This window comes from Miscanthus floridulus, chromosome 3 (genome assembly GCF_019320115.1).
Source record: "Miscanthus floridulus cultivar M001 chromosome 3, ASM1932011v1, whole genome shotgun sequence".
Lineage (NCBI taxonomy): Eukaryota > Viridiplantae > Streptophyta > Magnoliopsida > Poales > Poaceae > Miscanthus > Miscanthus floridulus.
The window spans coordinates 147,219,308-147,234,058 of record NC_089582.1 but is presented as its reverse complement, the minus strand read 5'-3'; the positions used below and the strand labels follow the sequence as shown (position 1 = coordinate 147,234,058).

Genomic DNA, 14,751 nt, shown 5'->3' with positions numbered 1-14,751 from the left:
GAGATGATGACCATCTTGTTTGCTTGGAGAGCAGTACGCACACCCCCTACCTAGTGCGCCACTATCGATAAAATATGGTCGGCAGTCTACCTAGGGGTATGCCCAAGGTAGTAGATTGTCGACAGATAGATGCGCAAGCTACAAACAAGACGGTGACACAAGACAGACACGAGGTTTTATCCAGGTTCAGCCGCCAAGAAGGCGTAATACCTACATCCTGCGTCTGATTTGTATTGCTGTATGTCAATGAGAGATGTTTTTTAGAGGGGTCCCCTGCTCGCCTTATATAGTCCGGGGGGCAGGGTTACAGATCTGGAAACTAATCCTAACCAGTTATAATTGCCATATGTGACCAGATAAGGATTCCTATTCTAACCGACCAGGATCTTGCCTGTTTGCCAAATCTGCCTTGACTCCTCATGCGAGACTCCGAACAGGTTGGCCTGGCCGCGCGTCATCTTTTGGTGGACCGGACTCACCGATCCGAGCCGGCCCAAGCTTAGCCGTAAGGATATAGGGGTTAATACCCCCACAGTCGCCCACTCTCAACTATGCTTACTTGAAATACCATTCGTACGACATAACATATGCATCCATGTGTGAAATCCCTAAAACTATCGATCCTTGAATCAGATGAGCTAGGACCGTGCTAGCTAGGATGACAGAACCTGCTCTCTGCTTCTTGACCTAATCATCAAGCAGAGAGATCTCTGTCACTGGAACTCCACTGGTCCAACCTCACTAGGGTGGACCAATGTCATTCGTGACTTCAATGAAGTCACGAGGCTCGAGTACAACAAGAAAATGTGCCAGAATAAGTACAACGAGCTGAAATGTTGTTACTTTAATTGGCGCGACGGACAGACCCATACTGGGCTAGGCCATGACCCGCTTACTGGAGAGGTTACAGCTGACCCCAAGTGGTACGGTGCCAGCCCTAGGGTACTAACTACATGCATTTCCTTGACTTTTTTTACCAATTAGGTTCCCACTAACTCAGTACTAACTTCGCCATTACTAGAACACGTGCAGGAAAGTAGCCAACCTGCTAGAAACAAGTTTAGACGGCCCCAATGCTATGAGCAATTGATCATGATTTTGGGACGCACCCCACATGATAGGGGCGAGTTGCTATCGGCGGGGGGCCATCGACCTGATAAGTCACCCAGTAGTGGAAGCCCTCACACTCCTCCATCCTTGTCGAATGAGCCGATCTTGCCACGTAGTGGTCATCAGCCCTCGAAGAGAGTCCATAGGGATTATTCTGTTAATATTCCTCGCAGCAAGAAGAGTAGCCAGACTCCATCCATAGAAGAGTGCCTTGAAGACCTGGGGCAATTTATCAGGGAGGCTAGGTCCTAGAAGGCCCGTCATAACACAGATGCTCAGGAGTTGGCCCAAGTCCATGAGATTCTGTTGCAAGATGGTATCAGCGAGACTGATGTAGTATTCGTGCAAGCCCTAAACCTTTGCAACAATAGGCTCCGTCATCAGGGTTTTCTTAATATGAAATCTAAAGAGGGCCGACTGAACTGGATCAATGTGACGTGGGCCTTTGTGTGCTCCACAAAGTCCCAGTGATCATCACATTTCATTAGACTGCGTTTTTTCTACTGTTTTTGGTTATCCACCATGTGCATGTTGAGTTGATTCTGTTTGTTGTTTCGTTATCTTCGTTTTTTTGTATTAACAAAGACCATTGCGGAGAACTAAGTGCATGTCATTGTCTCGTGTTTTGAATAAAATATTTGTGTCGTGTTGTGAGCATTGTAAGACATTATGCATGTATCACTTTTTTCTTGTTCATTCCTTACATACATTTGTCTAAGGTGGTTGTGCCACCTACCTAGTTCAGGTATCTTGACATGTTCACTTATTAGCAAATGTTTTGTTTCTAATATCTGCATTACAATCTTACTAATTTCTGCCCTTTTACAGGTAGCATAATGAGCAGCACTGATGAGTCATCGTACAGCGACACGTCTAGTGATGGACCAAGCACTGTGACCTTAGCGAAGGCAACAGTCGTCCTTCTAAGGTTGAAAGGTATTATGTCACATCAAATGCCTGAGGTAAATCCTCCTTGTCCCATTCCTAAGCTATCTAGAGCCCAATGGATGCAACCTACTCTTGCCGACCAAACAAAATGTATAGACAATTTGCGCATGACGCATGATGCCTTCATGTATTTGCATGACACCCTGCTGCCGTTGGGCCCGCCATCAACAAATAAGTGCACCTCGATAGAAGCTCTAGGCATGTACATCTGTGCCTGTGCCCACCAATCGACAAGTAGAGAGTGCAAAGATAGGTTTGAAAGGTCTTTAGATACAGTGAGCAGAAAGATTACAGTAGTTGCAGAGGTCATGTATAGGTGGGCAAATACTGTTCTAGTGCCAGCAGATAGGAACTACGCACGCGTAAGCCATAAACTTGCTGCATATGCACCATGGTTTGATGGATGCATAGGTGCTATAGATGGCACACACATAAAGGTTGAGGTTAACCGTGAAGCAAAGGCTGATTTCTTCAATAGGAAAGGCGAAACAACAATTAATGTTTGTGCCATCATGGATATGGATGTCCGTTTCACATACGTGGGGGCCGAGAAGGCGGGGGCATGTCATGACATGGCGGTGTTGAAAGACTGTGAGGGCGACGGTTCGTTCCCACATCCTCAACATGTTCGTGATGCCTTGATGTTCACATTCCTTAATTGTTTGCTTGTACAAGATGTATTGAAGCATAATTTTGTTCAATTTGCTATGACAGCTGATGCCTATATATTGTCTCCTTAAACAATTTGCAATTTGATTTCTCAATATGACAATACAACATATATGAATTCTCAATAAAGCAGTACGGATATGTTTTTGTTCTCTATGCCTTACCCAAATTCTGCTGCTCCTATGATGTAATTTGTTATGACAGCTGATGCCTACATATTGTCTTCTTATTAAATAATTTACGATTTGATTTCTCATTATGACAATGCTAATATATGAATCCCCAATATAGCAATGCTGATACATTTGTGTTTTCTATGTCCTATTAATTAAGTTCAGGATTGCAAATGATGAGATTGTCATGACTGTACCTAGTAAGTGATATGTTGACAAAACTAATTGGTGAACTGTTTTCATTTCTTGTAGGTCGGTACTACCTGACGGACGCAGGTTACACGGAGATGCTAGGTTACATGACCCTCAACAGAAACACAAGGTACCATATCAACGATTTTAGGGGCGTAGATTTGCAGCAGTTGCAGAGGGAGGAGAAATTCAACTACATTCATGCGAAGTTGCGAAATGTCATTGAAAGGAGGTTTGGGGTGTTGAAAGAACATTAGCAGATTCTGAATGGGGTACCGTACTGTAAGAGGATGAAGCAGGCTATGATAATTATTTCATGCTTTGCTTTAGATAATTATTTGTGGATGCATAAGTACGGAGCTGATCCACCTTTGTATGAGCTGCCGGAGTGGGTTGAGCTAAATCGGGGAACCCCAATCTCTGGAGTTAGGGAGTTAATATATATGGTTGTGTGGAGTGGTGTCTGATTTATGAAAGTTGAGGTAATGCAGCTGGTCCTCTATTGTTGTCCAGTAACCTACCTGCTTTTGTTCTAATAATATGGCTTCTTTCTATAAGGTGTTCAATTCTATGACAGGGCTTATGTATTGCATGGATTACTTGGAGAAGAATATTGACTGGATTGAAGAAAAACTGAAGCCTTTTATTGAAGGTGAGTAAAAGAACACCTCTCTATAGTTTGCATATATGTTCAGTGGCAATATATGTACAATGGTCATATCCCAAAAGGACAGCATCTGATGGAAAGACTTATAAATTGGTAATATGAATAAATTTGTTATTTTACATTACACAGGGCTTTCCATGTGCTTGGACTGAACCAATTACATACTAATAAACAAATAACCCAACCAGGATTAGAATTTTATAAACTGTATTATGTTATCCTGAGGGTTGCACCTCAGTTTATTGTGCTATTTCTGAGTGTTCAGAGTCATAGACTTATTGGAGGTGAGCTGTGAGCATTGAACATTGTAAACAATTATACTGCTCAAATTTTTGACCTACAAACTTAACATTTCTGTAGATCAGTATTTGTTATTTGATTTTCCGGAGCAAGTGGAACTTTTCTTCCTTCACTCAAATGCAAGGAAAGAGACCATCCAGATGTAATGGGTTGCTTACCCACACTACCGCAGCGAGGAGTCAAGCCTGATGCTCCTCATATCAAGTCATTCGCGGAGCAGGAGGAAGAAGGATCCCAGCGTCGGCATGTAGACCTGTGTCTGTGATTCTTTGAAGCTGGGCTAAAAGAATTCGTGTGAAACTTTGTATAGATTTTAGCTGTGCACTCTATGAGCCTGTTGCTGTTGAACCTGTTGCACGTGCTGTTGCATTTAGCATTAGCTGGCAAACCTCTGTTCAGCATGAACCTGTTGCTCTTGCAAACTGTAAATAGTTAGTTGCACCTGTTGTTGTTGGATCTAATTTTGAAATCAGCATGAGATTGAAATGACTGGTAGTTTGAATTTGAAATTTTGAATTCTGCATGACCTACAATTGCCTAGAAAGCATTGGCGCCATTATTTGAACTGGAGGCTGGAATCAGCATGAGCTGTTGGCGAAGGCTGGAGTTGGCTAGCTGGGCTGGCTGGTTCAGCCCCAGCACCAGCCAGCCTATTCAGCCCTGCCGAATAGGCTATACTGCTACTACTTGTACTGACAGTCCTCTGCGCATCTCTACCAATCCCCAGAAACACACACAAGGATGATGACTAAATTAATCCTACTATAAGTTACAGCGTTTCAGGCAGCAGTGACTATCCATCCATACATTTGTTAATCATTGCTCAGTCAAATAGACGCGTGCAGGAGCCTCACGGTTCCGTTCATGGGAACTTGGAGAAAGAAACAAAAACACTTGGATACTCTTTGGCATTAGTCTTTTTCCAAAAAGAGTGAAGTCAGGAAAAAAAATGTTTCAATGGCTTCGGCTTCTGATACAAAATGGCTTTGGCTTCACTGTTTTTAGCTTGGCTGTGGCTTCAAAAGCTATTCTCGTATGTACAAGTTTGGTAGAGTTTTTGACTAAACTGGTGGAGAGGTAAAAACAAAACAAAATTCTTAAGGGTTTGTTTGGAACGCAAGAATTTAACAGAAATTGTGCAGGAATTTTATAGGAATCAGTTCAATTTCACGAAAAAAACACAGAAAGAGATTTTTTTCCCGCGTTCCAAACATGCCCTAATTAAAAGGACTTTGAGCTAGGTCTGAACGATGCCAATCATCTCTTGTGTAACTGCATTGCTTATTGTCTGCTGATGCTAAGATATGCATGCATGACGACTTGACGAGGTGTTTGGTGTACTGCTTGCTCTGCACAGTGTGTGTGTCCTCTTCGGTACTTGGTCGCTTTGTTTGATTAATCGCCACAAACAGCACCACTACGAGACCACTTTGACCAATACAAGAACCTTGTCTAGCTAGTTTCCGGGCTTGGGGTTTGAACTCCTGTCTTTCATGATCCCGTTATATATTTATTTATTTATATATACACATATCTGCTGCCTTTAATTTGGCGCCATTTTGTGCGGTGGGGGTGTTTATATACGTGTAAATTTGTCCCAGATTAATAGTAACTCCATAATACTATATATATTTGCTATGTCCGAAAAATATGTTACACCTCCGTTCCAAAATATAAGCCGCACGTGTTTTAGGTTTATCTTAAGTCAAATTTATCTAGTTTTCACCAAATTTACACAACAGTGCATAAGCTTCTACAACATCAAACCAAATTCATTACATACACGGATGCACCATGAAATGTATTTTGACACTGTATTTATTTGATATTGTACATATTAATATATTTTTTTATAAACTTGGTAAAAGTTAGATAAGTTTTACTAACTAAAAATAACTTATAATTTGAAATAGAGAGAGTACCGGTCAGCTTCAATTTCCAAGTATGTACTGCCACTAAAAAAAAGTAAGCGTCCTTATTAAAAAGGATATTATTCAGACGTACTAGCTATGCAATGCTGAGTACTAGTAGTAGTATGAGAAGGGGCGGAGAAACATGCGTAAAAACAATAATTACAGGAAACTTAGGGCGCGTTTAGATCCAAATTTTTTTTGGGTTTTGGCTACTGTAGCACTTTCGTTTGTATTTGATAATTAGTGTCTAATTATGGACTAATTAGGTTCAAAAGTTTCGTCTCGCGATTTCTCACCTAACTGTGCAATTAGTTTTTTTTTCGTCTACATTTAGTACTCCATGCATGTGCCGTAAGATTTGATGTGACAGGTACTGTGCAAATTTTTTTGGGAACTAAACGGGGCCTTAGTTCCGGCCAGTTAGCAATGAATGAAGATCCTACAAACTGAACTGGGAGTTCAAATTTGAAATGATTAAAGCAAGCTAAGTCTGGGGAGCTTGCGAATTAATTTCGTGACCGCACTTTTCACTATCAAATAAACAAACTCGTCGTCTCTCACCGCTTCATTCAAACCACAAGTAGGTGAGACAAATGTGCATGCCCCAAGTGGTCTTTTTCTACCTTTTCTACATTTTGTTTAGTGAGCTTGTCTTGCATACTTGTAGCTACAGTGGCCCACTCCTCTTTTCCCCCAACACTTGTTCCTTCTATAAAAGAGGTCTAAACCCTAAAGTCAAAGTAGCGCAAAGGCCACCCACAAAACCCGGTGAAATGGACAACAACATGTGTCTTGTGTGCTGTGCTCCTCCCATCATAATTAGTACTACTTCTGGTCTCTCTGCATATTAACAAACTTAATCAATCCTAATTATATATATATAAATTCTGATAGTACATCTTGTGCCATGGACTCATCTAATTAAATGGAAAAGAAAGGGATCTTGTCATGCTTGGACATTATGTGGGAACCTCCTTGTCCTTAGATTGTGCAAGCCCCAGCTGCCTTTATTTTTAATTTTCTCCCCTCTTCAGTTGAAGACCACCCTTCTCCATCCTCACACCTTTTCAGATGTCTAGCTAGGGCTTGACCTGGGGCCCCATCCATGTTGCATTTCACATGCCAGCATATAAGTATATGCCAAATTCACACGAGATGGAGAGGGCCGGCCGGGGTATATGTAGGGCCGGGGAAGTCAAGGGCACCAGAGATAAGATCCTGCACTACCTCTACATGCATCCATCCTCGTGTCTAGTTGCATATGTAATACTAGGAGTAGATAGAAGCTATGGCCTTAGATGCAAGAATTGCACCAAATGCAGCTCCTCATAAGAATCCAAGTTTCCCTTTGTTTTCTTGAGGACGGGAAGTCAAGGCTTTGTACACTCCAAGAACAGCCTTTACCAAGATGCTTCAAACTATGAAGATTAACGCGGTTTTCTCACCCGTGTAACTAATAAGCTACTGACCACGTGTAGTAGTGCTTACTTATTTGCCCAGAGGCTATGTTTCAGTTGAACCAAGCAGGATAACAACAAACACTCGCTTCTAGAAGTGGCATTCACATTTCTGATTTCTCTCTCTCTATATGGCACTAATTCGTCATCTCGAACTCAAGAATTTTACAGGAACATTACATGAATTTCATAAAAATAGGTCTTTTTTTTAAAAAAAACATAGAAACAAACATATAAAAAATCCCGCGTTTCAAAGATAACCTTGGTCTGAAAAGTCTTCATTGCATTGTCATACAAGAATCGATGATATCATTGATGAAGTTTAATTACCCGTCCCGAGGCAAAATTAGGTGGGTAAAAAGGTGGTATCCACTATAGCTAAACCGTGTACATGTGTAGTAGTGCATATATATGCATGAATCACCTCACATGGCACACACTTAACAGTGGGTCGATTGACGTTGCGTGTGCTGCTGCATTGGATGCATTACCTAAGTAGCTCAAGACCAGTCACGCCCCTTTCCGGTTTGGCTCCCTCTCCATCCATCTTTTTGACCCCAAAAAGCCAGCGATTAGGCTCTTAAAAATGGCTCTAGAGAGACATGAAAGGGATACTTCTCTAGCCTATTTCCCGTTTAAATATCACTCCTTTCGACAAATCGATTTGTTCGCATTTGAACCCGGCACCGGCACGCACATGCATGCGCACTACCGTACTAATCTAAGCTATCAAATGTCCATTTGCGCGCGAATAGTTTATATTTTATGCGAGCGATTCAAGTATGTAATTTGGAGGGATAATGATCCTTGTCGTCCATGGATTATTTGTCTGGCTCTTGCGAAGCTTTATATTTTCAACCGCAAAAAGGAGTCAAAGAAGGGGAGACCCAGTGGACCCTCACCTCATGTGAGAGTCACTCAACAATGCAAGGCTACTAGCTCTCATCTATGCATGGAACCAAAGGAAACACGTCAAAATAATAGCAGGAAATATATGGGGCATCAGAAAGAGTGCCTGCTGCCTGTGCCTACTAGCTTCTACACTTTTCACAATGTTGTCTGTATCTAACCACTCCATTTGTTTCAAAGCTTGCATTGGTTTCTCTTACACGCATGCAAGGAGGCAATTTTTCTTTTTCTTTTCTAGCTAGTTCGTTCGGACGTCTCATGTATTGCGCAAGCAAGCACATGCACTCATGAAAAGCAAAGCCATATGGTGGCTTATAAAAAAGCACATGCATTATAATGTTGTGTAGCATTTTGACATGTATCATAATTGCTACTGTGGTAGTATCTTGGGTATAGATCACCACAACGTTTAAAAGGATCGGTTGATGACTAGATATGTATTCCTTCTGTCCCGAAATACAAGGGACTGAAGTTTGTCCTAAGTCAAAATATCATAAATTCGACTAAGTTTATAGAAAAGAATAATAGTATTTACAACACCAAATTAGTATCATTAGATACATTGTTATTATATGTAGCTTTATAATTTACCTCTTTGATGTGATAGATACTAATACTTTTCTTATAAATTCGGTCGAACTTAGAATATTCTGACTTAATTAGAAACTTTGATTCTTTATATTTCCGGACATAGGGAGTATATATGTTCTGTTCATTGTTGGCCTCGCTCCCTCCTTTTCTCATCAGTGGCAGGCACCTTTTCATAATCTTTTATATATTTATGTTTGTGACACTTGGTACCGAGCACACAGCACCATCACCACTACGTGCAAGCAAAGGCAATATAACTTATGTAGGACCCAATAACAGACTCAATGTAGTATCTTATATTTCAGCCTAGCGACCTTGTGTGTGTGTGTGTGTGTGGGGGGGGGGGGGGGGGGGGGGGGGGGGGGGGGGGTGTTCTTCATCACTGGCCTATGCTTGATTAGTGATGTGTGTGTTTACCACAGACTGCGTCTGCTCTAATACTATACTAGTGACTTGCTTGCTCTTGCATGTAACATTTATTGCCATAATGAATGAAGTGCTGTATGAAACTACTACCTACAATGAGGGCAGACGGGAACATTCTAAAGATTATTTCCTAGCTAGAACACGCATTTAATTTAACACAACATTCCTTCCATTGGTCCTAACGTTAGGGCACACAAATCCAAACACTATACTTGGAGACTTGGAGGAGAATAGAACAGAGAGATGCATACAAACCATGCAAGCTCCCAGTAGATCGAGTCCCTCCTTAATATTTGCTCCTGGAATTGAACATGGTTAAACAAATATGCAGGTGCACCATGCATGTCACCCATGCCATCTCATCCACAGTGCCAGCCCTGCCCTGCCCTCCTTCCTTTTCCCTCCCAAAGGACACCTCCAAGCTCCATTTAAATACCACCCCTCCCTCCCTCTCTTGTGACCACTACTACACTACACTACTCCAAAACGACCTCAAGCCAGCACTCAAGCTAGGTAGCTCACAGCCTCAGCTAAAGCCTAGCTCACTCGTGCTCGTGCTCATCGTGCCATGATGAATACCCGAGGCAGTGGCAGCGGCAGCGGCAGCGGCAGCAACCAGACCATGATGGCCTTCTCCGAGCATCCGAAGCCGGAGGCGGCGTCGTCGTCGGGGCAGCATCAGCCGTCCCCGCCGTCGTCGCCGAGCGAGCGTCCGCCAGTGGGCCGCGGGCGCCGGCGCGCGCAGGAGCCCGGGCGGTTCCTCGGCGTGCGGCGCCGGCCGTGGGGCCGGTACGCGGCGGAGATTCGCGACCCCACGACCAAGGAGCGGCATTGGCTGGGCACGTTCGACACCGCGCAGGAGGCGGCGCTCGCCTACGACCGCGCCGCGCTGTCCATGAAGGGCGCGCAGGCGCGCACCAACTTCGTGTACACGCACGCCGCGTATAACTACCCGCCCTTCCTGGCGCCGTTCCACCACGCGCAGCAGCCGTCGTCGTACGCGCACGCGCCGTCGTCCGTGCAGCAGCTGTACGGCGTGGGCGCGCCGCACATTGGCTCATACGGCCACCACTACCACCACCACCAGGGCTCGGCGGGCGCTGGAGCAGCTGGCAGCGGCGCGCCTTCGGGCGAGTGCTCGTCGACGATGCCAGTGCCCGTGGAACGCGCCGACGGCATGCTGCTGCTGGACCGCAGCGGCGGCGGGCACCACCACCACGAGTTCCTGTTAGCGAGCGCGGACGACAACTCCGGGTACCTGAGCAGCGTGGTCCCAGAGAGCTGCCTCCGGCCACGGAGCAGCGCGGCGGCGGTGGAGGACCTGCGGCGGTACTCGGACGCGGACGCCTACGGGATGGGCATGGGGCTCCGGGAGGACGTGGACGACTTGGGGCAGATGGTGGCCGGGTTCTGGGGCGGCGCCGGCGACGCGGACCAGCTGTGCGGGTTCCCGTCCGGCGGCGCCGGGGACAGCATGGTGGCGTCGTCGCAGGGGTCCGACGGCTACTCGCCCTTCAGCTTCCTCTCCCACTGATGAGCTAGGAATGAGGATGAGCTGCCGTTGCCGCGCGCCCATGCATTGCATCTGCTGCGCAAGTAGCGCGATCGATCATCAATTAGCCTAGCTAGCTCGTTTGCTTATCATGATGATCGATCCTGATCATCAGTTCTTTCCGATCCCTGCTGTTTAATTCCTTTCGAGAGAGTTGGGTCGACCAGTGTGAGTGAGTGAGTAGTATAGTAGTGTTAGCATTTAGCATCCGCAGTAGAGGGAGCGATCGAGAGAAGAAGAAGAGAGAGTGGCTAGCTGCGCGCCCTAGCTCCTTCTTCTTCCTGTCTTCATGTCCTCGTAGGCTCTTATCAGTCTTCGATCTTCTAGTCCTAGTACTTTGACCAAATTTCATGTTTCATCCATGCATGAAGACCTACTTTATTTGTAGTAGCTTTAACATCGAGCTTTTTAAGATCATCAACTCGGTCCAACGCTTGCTTATTATTGTAGTTAATTAAATACCTGCTTATTCATCAGTTCGTTAAATTAAAGTAATTAAAAGATCATTCGAAAAGTAGCTAGCTAGTAGAGAGGTCCGGTCGGCAAGCAGGTAGGTACAGTATATTATACTTCATCCTAAATTATAAGTGATTCTAAAAATCTTGGAGAGTCAAAGTATCTCAAGTTTGACCAAAATTATAGAAAAAATCACAAAGATTTATGACATCAAATAGATATAGTATGAAAATATAGTTAATAAAGAACCTAATGATACTTAGTTGATATCATAAATGTTATTTATCTTATCATATAAATTTGATCAAACTTGAGATACTTTGACTCTTCAAGATTCTTGGAATGATTTATAATTTGAGATGGAGTAAGTAGTATACTAGTATCTGACGAAGTGAGCAGGACACAGGAGTACAACAGAAACCAACGAAACGGATACACGATGGCCGAATTCAGAAGATGGCAAGTACAGAAAGGGCTGTATGCAACAGCCTTACAGAGTTACAGGCAACAGGGCGCGCCGGACAGTTCAGTTCAACGGAAAGCTGCCTCTGCCTGGACAAGTGTCACGCCAGCAACACGCTCTGCAGGGTACTTGGTGCCGCTTCCAGCGTACTTGAGGGTCAGGCCGTGCCGAGAGCGGTGTTTAGACGAAGGACGTAAAGTTGCGGAATATTAATAAAAAATAAAGTATAGAATTCGTCAGTAAATTATGAGATGAATTTATTAAACCTAATTAATACGTTATTAGCACATACACACGGTAGTACTTTATTATCAAATCATAGACTAATTAGGCTTAAAAGATTCGTCTAGTAAAGTAGTCATAATCTGTGTAATTAGTTATTTTTAGTCTATATTTAACGTCATGTTTGCTTGGCTTATAAGTCGTACTTTTTCAGCCAACAAATGGTATTTTTCTCTCACAACAAATTAATTTCAGTCATGACTTATCAGCCAAACAAACAAGACATAATACTACACGTATATGTTCAAATATTCGATGTGATAGGATGTAAGTGACAGTGAGTAGTGCAGGGGGCAGGCACTGTTTAACATGCCCGTGTAGTGTCTGCACTTGCACTACTGTGTGCAGTGCAACAGAATTGATCTAGACATACGTACATGTACCTGTAAGAAATACATACTACAATAATAGGACTACATACATGCACGATACTACTGGAGTAGTAGTAGTTAGTACACTCCTGGAGTACATACATAGGCTGTGCTGTCAGCTGGGCAACGTCTAACGGTACATACAGACCGGACGGCACAACGTTGGGCCGCTGTTGGGCCTGAAGCCGCGCGCAGGTTGTTGGGCCTGGAGGTGCTGGGCAGGCGGGGAAGGAGGTGCGGTCATATATATATATATATATATATATATATTTTTTTTTTCATGCTGAGAAAAAAGTCCATCCGCCTCCCTTAACGATTGCCTGAGTCTAATTTACATATCACAATAGAAAAAATCGTTTTTTTTTCAAACCATGCGATTTATTTCTTTAAGCGGTTTTGAAAGTTGTTTTGGCTAACGTGTAGTCACGCCAGCCATCCTAAATGGCGCCACATCAACCAAGAGGGAGACAAAGCAGACTTTTACTATAGTTCAGGGAGATTAATTAAAATTTATAAAAATATTTGTAGAAATATTTTTAAAAAAATAGTAATATATTTTCTAAAATAAGTATGCATTTCAAAATGATAAAATCAGATTTAACATTAGAAAATTTATAGAAAATTTGCTTAACTTAGAAAAATATGAAACATTTTCATATATTTTTTTCTAAAATCATGCTTTATGTTTTTCTAAGTTAGCCACCATAAATATAGCATGATTTTAGGAAACACATGAAGTCCGGCATTCTGAACCCGTCCAAACTGCCTTCCTGCTCAATCATATGCTCCCGGTTTGTGGGCAGACATATGACGGTAATGACGAATGAGGAAGCAATTGCGCCTATCCAAATGTTATTGACCAAGTCACAGACACCAATTCGTGAGCTAGAGAAATCACTGTTGGCTACCGCTGATGATCAAATGACTATGCACACGGCATCGTCGTGATGTCCCATGAAGAAGACAATGCTACAACAAAGCTAAACCACATGATATATGTTGTTAATAATGTGTAGTCAAATCTTGAATTATATTTTTTATTTGAAATTTTCCACGCATGTCTTGATGGTTAAGAAGGACATCGCTTCTAAGGAAACATTTTTTGTAGTTTGCATGGTGGGTTGTGTGGTGAGTCATGTTACGGTCTGTAAGGATTTGTCTTGGTCTTCGTCCCCTTTTCATATTTGGCCTAGTGTCAAGTTTTAGGAGATTATATAAGATTCAAACAATTCTAAGCAAGAAAAAAGGTAGAGCATGATTTTTAGAAAAAATGGTTTTCACATTTTTCTAAGTCAAAACAAATTTTCAAATATTAAATTATAAATTTTAGTATTTTAAGTACATATTTATTCTAGAAAAACAGTTGTTGATTTTTTTTTAAAAATACTTCTGTAGTTTTTTAAATAAAGTTTATCTCCCTCGTTGCTAATATGGCGTCATGTAGAACAGTTGGCGTGATGCCACGTTAGCTAAAATCATTAAAACTGTCTAGGAAGGAACATATGATGGTTTTAAAATTGTGGTAGTCTAAACATCCATTTTTTATTAGGAAAGCAAATCGAACTTACACAATGGTGAAGGAGGTTAAATTGATTTTTTCCTTCATGCTGCTTTTTGAAGTGAACATAAGCCAATCTACCACTGCCTTTATAGATACATACATACCGGACGGCAGAACACTTTCGGTTGGCCTAAAGTTGCGCACAAGTTGTTGGGCTTGTCAGGCCTGGAGTTGCTTGGCAGACCAGGTGAGAGGGTACGACCCTATGCCCCTATTGATTTCATGCTGCTTATTAAAGTGAATCAAAGCCGATTTGTATGCACAATATTTTTTTTTTGCAAAACACACAAATTTGGATCTCTTCTTAAGAGGAAGAATGTTGTACTGATATCGTGGGACTACGTCGACTATAGGACTCAGCCTTTCTTCGGAGACGTCAAAAAGTTCTAGGAGAGCGCTAACAAGGGCATGATTTTGATGAGAGTTTTGTTGGATCCTGGGTTGGATTGTTCCATGGCCGACTTGTGGGTAAAATCTCTAATAAATTTATGGCTCTCAGTCAGCTCAATTTGGTGTATTATAGTGTGTGCTTGATTTTGCTCATGAGTACTAGCATGTCTCCGCCGCGTGTCTCTGCAGTCCTAGCTCGCCTGTCTCAGGTTAGTTCCTGATCTACCCATAGGATCCACCACCAATCCTAGCGTGGCCTACTTCAAGGAGCGCGCAAAAACCTTCGCCCAGTTGATCGACGGTGTGGAGATGGTCGTCACT

At 42.9% G+C, this 14,751-nt stretch overlaps 1 protein-coding gene across 1 annotated transcript; it reads left to right on the top strand.

Moving 5' to 3' along the window:
- Positions 1-9,923: 9,923 nt before the first annotated feature.
- LOC136547438 (ethylene-responsive transcription factor FZP-like) lies at positions 9,924-11,024 on the top strand. Its single transcript, XM_066539387.1, has one exon. The coding sequence runs from the start codon at positions 9,924-9,926 to the stop codon at positions 10,887-10,889; it is 966 nt and encodes a 321-aa protein (XP_066395484.1). The 3' UTR covers positions 10,890-11,024.
- Positions 11,025-14,751: the final 3,727 nt, after the last annotated feature.

Coding starts and splice junctions, on each gene's coding strand:
- LOC136547438 (XM_066539387.1), top strand. CDS start 9,924: ATGATGAATACCCGAGGCAGTGGCAGCGGCAGCGGCAGCGGCAGCAAC.